Below are 12,331 nucleotides of genomic sequence, written 5' to 3' on the forward strand. Positions count from 1 at the left end.
AAAAACGACCGGGTGTTATAAGTTTGACGTGTCTGTCTGTCTGTGGCATCGTAGCTGGACCGATTATGATTTAGTTTTTTTGTTTGAATTAATCGGGAGTGTTCTTAGCCAATGTTTCTTGAAAATCGATCCACTATAATAATAATAATAAATCCGTTTATTGCAGACAACATATAGTCCAATTAAAATAACAGTACAATTAAAATAAATAAATCACAGTTCAAAATAAAAAATACATAATTTACCAGTAATTTCAAAAATTAAAATTATATTTGCGACAATACTGACATTTTTTTTCTGTTTATATTATAGCATTTTAAAAGATAAAATCATAAAAACTCACAGATTAAATTAGAATTACATATAGTCCTAGGCTACTTAAAATTCAAATAAATATATTATAATTATAAGTCAATGTATAAAAATGTCAGAAATGTCAGCAATACATAAAATAAAATTAAAATTATAAAATTACATTTGATTTAAATTATAAAATTAAATTTAAATTTAATTACAAAAATTAAAGCTAAATAAAAAAGCGGGGGTTTTTTTTTTCAAAATTTTAGGTTAACCTAGTGAAAAACTTTTTTAGCCGGTGTTTTTTTTAGGTCACATATTGAACAGTATATCACAGAACGGATACGTGAGATAGCTCTCTCGCAACGCCATTGTGCGTTCCACTGCACTAATTGGATCGTTTCGTAAGACATTGTTCTTTGGTGCTAATAAATTGGTCCAGTTTCAATGGGTCGGGGTCACATATGTAGGGTTTTAAGACAGTATGATGCCATAGGGTGGTAATGAAACTAATGTAATGGTTCTACGTAACTATAATGGAAGTGACTAATTCATTGCTTATTTATTTATGATGCAAATTTGTCTTAATTTATCTCTAGATAAGAGATGTTTAGAGTCTCTAAATGTCAAAGGTACATCTAGAAATGAAACATGATAAAAAAATACTAACTGTTGCAAATAGAAAATATTTAAAATAACTTTAGAGTTGTATAAGACTCTATTGGTCACAACTAAAGATAATAAAAATACTTAATCTATTATTTTTCTTAGAGATGTATATGGTCTCCAATAAACAAACAAACAAGTAATTACTGAACAAAGTGCCTCAATGTAATCTTATTTAAAATTAATGACATATTGATATTTAAATTTACACTATAAATAAAGAAGTTACATCCTCTGCACACAGTCTATTAAGCTCGTGTAGGTGAACGCGTACCATGCTTGTATGTGTGAGATACGACAGGTCGACTGGTCCCGTTTTCGACAGGCGGTAACTGTGAGGTAACTGAGAGGGGGTGGGCGGTACTTTCAGCGGGGAGTGGGAGTCAGCAATCAGCATACTGTACGATAGTTACTCTTTATTATACGTTGCCAATAATTCGGAGCAACATTAGCATCTTTATCTTTACCACAGAACCCTAAATGCAAATACAAGGAAGAAATCAAGTTTTCAGAACAATAAGTTTTACAAGTAAACGGCGATAAAGAATGTACACGGTCTTTGGAAAGAGACAACGCTCAACGAAGACGAAAAACCGATGCACAATCATTATGACCGGGTACTGTACTTGTAAATGTCAACTTATCGCTTCCGCGAATGCATTACATCAATGGAAGATTCGCTGTTCCTTCTTTCAAAAACATTGAAATACTAATAAACACTTGATATAGTACAACACTGAAATAACCTACTTTATTGGTTAGCTATTGAGTGTAAACTTGCTTGGTGATATGTCATGTTTGCTTCGCTTATGTTGACTCGACCAATTATGTAAATTTGTGATGGTCGGAAAAAGCACAGTATAAAGACGGCTCAGTAGTTACTCTTCGGCAGCGGCGACACGAATGGTACCTATTGCAAAAGCACGTGGTTAACAAAATTACTATAAATGTCACTCGAGATCGTCCAAAGTAAGATGTTGTTATTTAATACCAAATAGATAGTCTAAGAAAAAAACGTACCTCAGGACCATAAAGAAAAAGGTACGGTAGATGGCGTTACACCTTTGGGGAACGCTCGGCTACATGGCGCTAATATTTATATTTGAGATTTTAACACATATCAAAGTAAAATGTGTAATTACAGTGCATAGACTGCCATCTCTCGACACAGGCTTAAAACTTTTGAACGTCAGATTTGACAGTTTGGCCCATATTCTTAAGCTTGATACATTTTCATACAAATATTTTAAAAATACCAAACAGGTAATGTGTCAAATCGAGAAACGAGAGTAAGAAGCAAGATTTACGCCTGTAGTGACCATCGTGATGCAGAAATTTAACGTTTTTGATGAGTAGTTTACGTTCATTTGGCATAATTTGTTAGTTACTAAAAATACCGGGATCCCGGTATTACTAAATTAAATACCGGTATTGAAATGTGCCCCAAAAAAGGCGGGATCCCGGGATCCCGGTATTGGAAGCCCTAATCCTCATTGATAATATCCACCTCGTATTTTTTATTCGTCCTATTCCTATCCTATTAGCAGCTCAGACTTAACGCATGGCTGACACACGCCGCGCCGTCACAATAATCAATTTACGCCTCTTGGTTTGTCGCTGAACACGATTTCCATACACGCAATATGAAACAAGTACTTACTTGTAAAGTATCTAAGCATGCACGATACGCAAAAAACTGTCAAGCAGAATTATCATAGGCTTATGGTTCCGTATATATACAATTTTTTTTAGAAATCGTATTACAAATCCTTAGCACGTTTTCACCATCAGAATCAGTAGATAAAAAAAGGTAAATGATCGGTAAATAAATTCCCGTTAAACGGTCGCTTAACTCATACATCTCCGGGCGCGAAAAACCGAACTATCTAGGTCTCATCTCCGGAAATTTGCATTTTTGTATTTTTAACCCCCGACGCAAAAACGACGGGGTGTTATAAGTTTGACGTGTCAGTCTGTCTTTCTGTGTGTGTGTCTGTCTGTGGCATCGTTACTCCCGAACGGATGAACCGATTTAGATTTAGTTATTTTTGTCTGAAAGTTGAGTTAGTCGGGAGTGTTCAGAAGCCATGTTTCATGAAAATCGGTCCACAATGTCGCGGTCGGGGGTTTTTTCAAAATTTTAATTTTGAGGTTAGGTTAGGTTATTAATATGTTTTCAGAGAAATGCTTAATTTCTCAGGTATCCATACTAATATTATAAATGGGAAAGTGTGTGTGTCTGTTTGTTTGTCCGTCTTTCACGGTAAAACGGAGCGACGAATTGACGTGATTTTTTAAGTGGAGATAGTTGAAGGGATGGATAGTGACGTAGGCTACTTTTTGTCTCTTTCTAACTCGAGCGAAGCAGCGGGAAAAGCTAGTTCTTTTATAATTATATGGGTAAAGGAATGCACTGCGTAACGCCCAACGGCCTTGTACCATCCGAATACCTAATGGAGACAACAAGTTATTGATTCAGGGAGCGTGGGGCGTATAAATATTCAACCGGCATGCTCAGGAGTGGAATCACTGAGTGTGTTTTTGTTTAAAAATGCTCGTTTTGTATGGTTTTTGTATAGGAATAAGCCCTTTTGAAAAGATATTTACTCTTCAACTGAGTCATATTGCGAATGATGCCTGCATCCTGCGATCCTGACTTTATCGTGTATTATTACTTGAGGGGACTCCACACGGTTTTCATCGGTTTTTGACAATTTTTGAGTTGAAATTCCTAAATTTGCATTACAGATAGAATTATAAGACCAACGGTCAGCGGTTCTTCAATCTTTTATCTCTATTAGTAAGAGCCATATTTTAAAAAAAAATCATACTTTTTTATTTTATGATTTTTTTAAACATGGTCTAAAAAATACTTTTAATCGAAATTATTTCACGCGATTCATACTCAGAATCGCGAGGTTTTTCGATCCTGATAGGCGAAAAAAAAATGTCCCAAGATTTTCGTACATTTTTCAAATCTTCCATTCCGTTACCGCCATACAAAATGTATGAAAAAATTGTAACGGAATGGGAAAAAACCTTGGGACACTTTTTTTCTCCTATTAGGATTGAAAGAGCTCGCGACCCATACAACCATTTCAGTCGCAAAATCTTCAACTGTCAAATGTGACATAACGCGTGGTAACGTCGTGCAAACAATGCGACCGTATTGATACAATAACAAAATGTAGTCGTCGTGTGCACTCGTTACGGTAACAAAATGTGTACGAATTTGTGGCTGTCAATGTCACTGTCAGAATGACTTTTAAAGACACCTTATTAGTCGACGTTTGCACACATAACGGTAACAACATGTGGACGAATTTGTGGCTGTCATTGTCACTGTCAGAACGGTTTCTGACAGTGACATTGACAGAATTTGTACACACATGTGTAGGTCTGATTACCGAACTGCTCCTAAACCACTGTATCCGCAAATGACAATCTGAAATACGAAGGTTTCTCAAACTGTCTTGTGAAGTTGTGGACTGGTTGCTTTGAATCATTTAAATATGAGCGAATTAAATAATAATAAACGACGACGACCATTTAAGCACTCTTCGACATTTTATAGAAATGTGGGAAAGTTAAGAAAAGTGCAGAATGATAATACAAATAGATAAGCACTTTATAGTTACTTAATGTATTAAATATATAATTTTTAATTCTTATTGATAAAAATGAAGTGTAGTGTTGCTTTACACAATAAAAGTAGGAATCAAATGAAATAGAGTATTTACTGTGATATTAATAGAATTTCTGTTGCGCAATGATAGTTTTTTTCAGTACAGATGCTGCTTTTTTTAACGCAGTAGTGCGAGCAAATCAAGCAATGATTCATTTCTTGTCTGGTCGAAACTCTTAGCTTAGATTTAGGTACTGAAAATCGTCGTACGATACACGTGCGAAAAGGACATTCACAACTCGTGTCGATTTAAAACACTCCCTTCGTTCGTGTATTAATTTATTGCTACTCGTATCGATTTTCCTCTTTTCTGCACTCGTATCTACAAGTATTTTGTTTGGGTTACAAAAAAACACAACTCAATTATTTACTCTACTACGTTTTATTTATGTCTCTTTAACATTACAAATTTGTAGACACTTATCTATACAAAAATCTTGACAAAAGAAGTACAGATCGCTGAAATTAATGTTGATAGTAATATTAATGACGACTACTTCAACAAGTGTCAATTGTGAAATGCCGCAAAATACTAGTTGCTCTATAGAAGACCATATGATCCCCGATCCTTTACAACCCAGCAGCTCGGTACGCACGTTACAATTTTTTTTTAATCTTCTTTAGTGAGGGCAACTGAGTACGACGGCATATTTAATTGTTTATAAAGTTTGAGGATACCTGGAAAAAATTAATACAAGAAGCCATTTTGAAAATATAATAAATATTCACTGCTTTCGGTCACGCGTGTACGCTGCGACCATTTTGCGACCGTTTGTCGACCGTTTTGGTGACCGTTTGGCGACTGTTTTTTACATGGAATATTACCGTCTTAATCCATATTTTAACAACTTTATTGGTTTTCTAGGCATTATTTTTATTATTTCAGTATAGTATATGCACCGGAGCACTAAAACTTCACCAATCAATATACATAACACGCAAACCCCGAGTAGTCAATAATATTATTACTGGTTAAACTGAGGTAAATTGATGGCGCGTTGATAAATTTAGACTTATTTTATGAAATTACTCGAGCAATTTAATTGGCCATGGTAATTAGCCCACATTATATTACAAATGCAAACAATATTTATCTTTAACAAATTCTTACGCCATTACATTTTAATGTCAAATGATTTTATTTCTTTTTTACTTTGACGTCTCTGACAGTCGCCATTTGAAAAGAATGAAATGAACGAATGATTTTGGGAAAGTAGTCGCCAAACGGTAACAATGTGTGCACGCGTAGTGCACACTTCTGTCACTTCTGTGACCATTTGTGCCTGTTACCAATCGTCCCCATTTGGGTCGCCGCGACTAAACGTCGACCGTACTGCGACTAAGCATTGAGACCCGAAGACCTGTGTGTACACAAAATAGGAGGATTTGCGTAGGAACGGCGACCGATTATGGTTATATGGGGATTCTGAGTGGAAACCACATAAAAATTTCCAAATCCAAAACAAAAAGTAGGGTAGACAACTTTGAAAATGGCCCATCAGGGAAACAGTAGGAACCAAATAGTCAACTGGGAATTTAAACATTCAATGATTTCAATCCTATGTCGAAAGATGGCAGTAAATGTACTGTGACTACAATATTGACTTGACATTCAGTTTATTCCATTCTCTTTGGTCATATTGATCAACTTTTTCTAACGCTAATAGTACAAACATCCAAAATAGTACAAACGCTAATAGTACAAGCCTCCATATTCGTGACACCTACAGAGTGGGCTCCGTTGACTCATATTTTTTTACGATTCCCGGGAATAAGTTAAACTGGGCCACAACCTACTCTTTAACTATCAAACGTTTTGTGTACATATGCACCGCACCACTGATCACCTTGTTTTCTATAAGTGTATTGACGACTTATTTTTATAGAATTTGAAAAAATACCCTTGTTATTTCGTTAACTTCACACAAAATAAATGTATTTCGTCACTACTTTTAAAAAAATCTCGTATCTCACGCTGTTCCTCAAAGTTAAAACGCAGTAAGTCTATATGCATTCCATACATACTTACTACAATTTTCTTTTCATTGACAGACGAAGATACAAGTTTTTTTAAAAGTAGTGACGATTTGTATAGTTTTAAGTTCTCATGTAAGCGAATCGTAAATGCTTAGTGAGAATAAAGCATCTTAAAACTAAAAATAATTTCCCCGATTCTTGTTATCCCAGACTACAACTTGATATTTTGTTACAGGAGAACCTGTCAGAATGGGAGCGCGGCGCGTTAGAAGTGTCCTCGCCCGCGCTGGTAGCGGGCGTGGCGCAGCAGGCGCGCAAATGGGGCGCCCGCAGCGCTACCGCTCAACACACGCGGGACGACCAGGCCCCGCCGAGGGCTAACGCTACTCAGGCCTGCAAGCTGCTAGTGGTAAGAATAAACGATATATCACACTAGGATGCTTTAGAAGTATGGTAGCGGCCGTGGCGCAGCAGGGCCGCAAATGGGGCGCCCGCAGCGCTACCGCTCAACACACGCGGGACGACCAGGCCCCGCCGAGATCTAACGCTACTCAGGCGTGCAAGCTGCTAGTGGTAAGTCCATATCTCGCCTAGACAAAGTATTCTTTAGAAGACCAAGAGTGGCACTCACGAGAGTGGAACTCCTCACTCGCGGGACGATTAGGCCCCGCAGAGGGCTAACGCTGCTCAGGCGTGCAAGCTAATAGTGGTAAGTCTATATCTCACCTGAACAAAGTATCCTTCAGAAGACCAAGAGACTCGCGAGAGTGGAACTCCACACACGCGGGACGACCAGGCCCCGTCGAGGGCTAACGCTACTCAGGCGTACAACCTGCTAGTGGTAAGTGTACCCTAGAGTATTCTTCAGAGCAGTAGGAGTGGCGCAGTGGAGCGCTCGATTCGCGACAGGGGCGTTTTGTATTGCCGTTCATTGCTTTTCGAACCACAGAATGTATGATATAAATAGTACAAGAAGTGCTTGAATGGCTAAATATTGACTTTGGCCAATGTTACTTATCTACCCAGAAATGGACACAATACTTCACTGTCAAATGTCAATGAGACTATGAAATAGGCCACTCCAACAAGCTCCGCAGGTAAGCCTACTCGTTCAATACGAGCTATTTTATAGTAAGACTATAGTGATAAGTTGCCTTTGGTTCTTTGTAGATACGAAACATTCACAGGAAAAATGGCCAACTCACTTGAGATAATTGAGATTTTTCGTTGATTTATTTGGTGAATATATAAATACATACAAGATGGAGTAAATACTTTTCAATGAAATCATTGAATAAGAAAAACCTATTTATTCTCTGGCGCATTAATGGAGGACCCTAATGACTACTTATTGATGGCGGTAATTGTGGTGGGGTCAATTGGGGCCAAGTGGCGAATTGGACCTGTAGTTGGTTACGTACCTTGGCCTCGAACAGGTCTGGAGAGAATTAGGCTTATTTTAGTAGTGACATCTCATACGACTGTCAAAGGCGAAATGCTCGCATTTTTAATCAGCCAAAATTCAGCAGCCAAAAACGTTTACGCTGGTATGGACATATCCTCAGGCGTCCTGAAGACCACATGGTGCGTGTAGCCCTAAACATACCTGTGACGAAGCAAGGCCGTGGAAAGCCTACCGCCACTTGGTTAACGACGGTCCAAAAAGACCTGAAACAACAACTTATAAACCCAGATATCGCCCAAAACCGCCCGGAATGGAGAAAACGGACAAGGAGAGCCGACCCCAGATGATGGGAAATGGCGCAGGCAGATAGATAGATAGATATTTTAATCAGCCAAAATTACCAATACCCCAGTTTTTTTTTACAACGTTACCAACCCCTTCAAAGAATTTTACGATTCCCTTTCTTCCCGTTGGTGGCTTAGAAGTCGACTGTGGGATATAGATTCAATTGTGGTGTGAGCTATGTGCTAGCAACTAGCAACCTGTCTTTGTAATACACTTGAGTATATTCATGTGCATGTATGTATATCTATCCTTGGTCTTTCCCGTGTATGTAATATTATGTCAAAATGTCAAGCGAGTCATTTTCATTATATTGTTATCAAGTACACAGTTGCCATGGAGTAATTTTCAAAATTCTAGTCAAATTCTATTTATGACAATTACTTTTTGCGCTCCCAAATATCTTAAAAAGAGGTCCTCCTGTAAATCCTTAAAGTCGTCTAACGACTGTTCATCGCCAAGTGCACTTACGTGAATTTTGAATTACTCTACGTATACTTTTATTAACAAGCTCCTGTTTTACAGTACATAGGGGACGCCATAAAACCAATATGGCGGATGAACCTCTGCGGCGGCAACGCAGCAGCTGTAGCTGCCAGGGCTGGCACCAAACTGCTGCCGCCGAAGATCAAGATTGTGTGGAACCCGCCCACTTCACCCTACCAACACACTGAGAAGCTCAGGCTTGTGGTCACTGCGGTTAACAGTGGTGAGTTTTACAAGCTGTTTAACCTTTTAATCACTTGGCAACGCGGGGCGCTAGCTGGACGGCTGGCAACAAACTGCTGCCGCCGAAGATCAAGATTGTGTGGAACCCTCCCACTTCACCCTACCAACACACTGAGAAGCTCAGGCTTGTGGTCACTGCGGTTAACAGTGGTGAGTTTTACCAGCTGCTTAACCTTTTAATCACTTGGCAACGCGGGGCGCTAGCTGGACGGCTGGCAACAAACTGCTGAAGCCGAAGATCAAGATTGTGCGGAACCCCTATCAGCACACTGAGAAGCTAAGGCTTGTCGTCACAGCGGTTAACAGTGGTGAGTTTTACCAGCTCATTTGCTTAATACCCAAGCTTTGATGACTACACGTCACTTAATCTTTCTGAATGGAAAATTTTAAAGCTTACGATAAACCTGACTGTAGTACACAATAGGGATGACGACTTCATAAAAAAAAATGTCATTTTGTTTAGTCCGTCAGTTAGATCGTCCAAAAATACTGAACACATATTTTTCACTTTTTCTAATTAATGAAAAAATACAAAGATATAGAGCATCAAAGTTTCGAAGTGGGGGCTTGTGACGTCACTTTTAAGTAAAAAAAATTGTACCTAGGCGTGACGTCACGCGAAAATTCAACGCACTGTACCGACGCCATTTTTCGTTTACGAGAAAAAAGAAAAAAATCGTGTCTAAACTAAAATTCTTTGATAATCTAACTGACGGACTAATTAGTTTTTTTTAGTCGTCTCGCCCATTGACATGACAGCCTTCTACAAATTACTTGCATTACAGATTGACAGTCCATTTGCCAGTAATTCTGTATACGGCATACATGCCAGTTCTGCAAGCTAAGGCTTAAGAATCCTGAAAAATACTAAAATGATGTTAGAACCCTAGTTATCTTGAATACCTGCCGGTCTAGTCGAAATGACAATCGTTGATGCTAGACGCCGATTGAAGCGCAGTCTGGCTTTGTCGCGTCTAGCAAGAGCGATAGAGATAGCCAGCTCCGATAACGGCATTATCGTAAGTTTGTTAATTTGGATACGTACCCTGGTCTTTATACACTCCTTTAATTCCAGGCTCCGTATGCAACAACGAATCTCAATTCATCTGCGGTATGACTAGCCTCTGCATATCCTCCTACCTCGTCTGCGACGGCGTCCGACATTGCCCCGGCGGCGAAGACGAAGATACCTCAGCGTGCATGCATAGGAGAGACCCGCCGTTGCTGGAACTGCTTAGGCGATTCGCTGCCAGGAACCAGGAGTTGCTGGGGATAGATCAGAACGATGGCATGACGAAGCCTTCTGTTATAAGTAAGTTTACTGTTAACTATCTTCTATTCTCAAGTAAAAAAAAAAAAAAAATTGGGGACACCTTACAGCCCAGCCACGACATTAGTCTAAGCGCGGCAGCGGTGAGCGGCAGCCATACGTGCGAATGAAAAGTCCCATCGCTGTGTCTCGTTCCAATGTATGACCGCCGCTCACCGCTGTCGCGCTTAGACCAATGTCGTGGCTGAGCCGTTACACAGATCAACTTAGCCCCAAACTAAGCAAAGCTTGTAGTATGAGTGCTAACCGACGATATACATACTTAAATAGATAAATACATACTTATATACATAGAAAACATCCATGACTCTGGAACAAATATCTGTGCTCATCACACAAATAAATGCCCTTACCGGGATTCGAACCCAGGACCGCGGCTTAGCAGGCAGGATCACTACCGACTGAGCCAGACCAGTCGTCCGGTCAGTCGTTATAAACTCTTAACTTATAAAAAAAAGAAGATTACTTACAACATTAGGTATATGCCCAAAGGTTAGCAGGAAGACGCTCTTAAGAGATAAGACCGCCTGTTGTTACCTCTGTTTAATCTTGTGTTTCTTGTGCATTACTTCTAAACTTTGTGAGATGTGCAATACAGAGAATTGTATTGTATATAATAAAACTTGACTGCTTTAATTTAGTCCAGGCGATTTGAAACTTTCAGTGAAAATCACGGAGAGCGAGCAGAAATCGAACGCGTTCCTGGAATTCGCGGCCGCTCTGAAGCCCTACGGCCCCTGGAGTTACCTCGTGGTGGGAATGCTGATCTGCGCCACCATACTCATGTTCTGTCTCGCTTGGGGTAAGTCCGACCGTTACTTCTATCACACTATCAGGGACTGCCTTGCGTGGGATAAATCCGACCTTCTATGAAGCTTTCAGTGACGTGTCTCGCATGGGATTAGTCCGCCAACTATAGATGCTATGCAAATCTTGTCAACAAAAACAGGCATCAAACCCGAAAATGTAGGGCTCACCCCTAATTGCCTTCATAAAGCGCGTTCGAATCATCGGCGAGCCAAAACACTTAAAAATTATTGAATATCATTACGCTTTAATGCCTTTGAGTATAATTTTACCAGTCTGGAGTTTAAGGCACTGGTCCCACCGCGACCTAGTAAGCCATGAGCTATCGGCTATAAAAACGAACAAAAGATAGTCGCTCCCGTGCGAATAAAAGAGACACGGCGATTTTTATAGTTACTCGCCCAGCGGTGAGCTATCAAAATCGCCGTGTCTCTTTTATTTGCACGGGAGTGCTTATCTTTTGTTCGTTTTTATAGCCAATAGCTCATAGCTTACTAGCTCGCGATGGGACCAGTGCCTACGGCTGGTTTTAGTGTCACACGGACCGACCGCGCGGAGCGATCCACACTGGACTGGACTAATATGTTCAGGGAGCGTTTTAGAGTAAAGCGGTAGGTCCGCGCGGACGACAACATCAACTTCATACAAATTGGTCGCGCGGGCCGCTCCGCGCGGACTGTCCGCGTAGTACTAAAACCAGCCTAATATTTTAACAAACTAGATTTGTCCCATAAAGTTTATTTACAACTAACAACATCGCACGAGTTATAGTACTATCGTATTCAAAAATAATATTGAAGGTATCCCAATATCCTATGTTATCCCACTTGACGGACTTTAAAATGATAATGTAGAATTTATTAGTGCTTCATGAACTAAGCGATACGTCGCCACCTATTTCCATACGTTATCGGTACTTCCTGAATTTAAATTTAAATATCGAGTGAATTAAATGATTATCGCCTGAAGTGTGTACTAGCGTAGCCTGGCAATAATTATTGATACCTATTGTTTTATCGATTTATCGATTTTTAATATTTTATCGATTTTTATAATATAAAGCCATTCAGCTAGGCTAAGATGGACGGCTGTC

At 39.4% G+C, this 12,331-nt stretch overlaps 1 protein-coding gene across 2 annotated transcripts in view; it reads left to right on the forward strand.

Moving 5' to 3' along the window:
- Positions 1-12,331, forward strand: part of LOC125241649 — a 118,306-nt gene that overhangs the window by 104,598 nt on the left and 1,377 nt on the right. Inside the window, exons 3-6 of one of the 2 annotated variants that reach the window (XM_048150220.1) lie at positions 6,861-7,034; positions 8,898-9,081; positions 10,177-10,413; positions 11,078-11,233. In XM_048150220.1, the coding sequence (XP_048006177.1) occupies positions 6,861-7,034; positions 8,898-9,081; positions 10,177-10,413; positions 11,078-11,233 (751 nt within the window). The remainder of the gene's footprint in view (positions 1-6,860; positions 7,035-8,897; positions 9,082-10,176; positions 10,414-11,077; positions 11,234-12,331) is intronic. The other variant, XM_048150221.1, reaches the window with a different exon arrangement.

Source organism: Leguminivora glycinivorella, chromosome Z (genome assembly GCF_023078275.1).
Source record: "Leguminivora glycinivorella isolate SPB_JAAS2020 chromosome Z, LegGlyc_1.1, whole genome shotgun sequence".
In the NCBI taxonomy this organism is placed as follows: domain Eukaryota; kingdom Metazoa; phylum Arthropoda; class Insecta; order Lepidoptera; family Tortricidae; genus Leguminivora; species Leguminivora glycinivorella.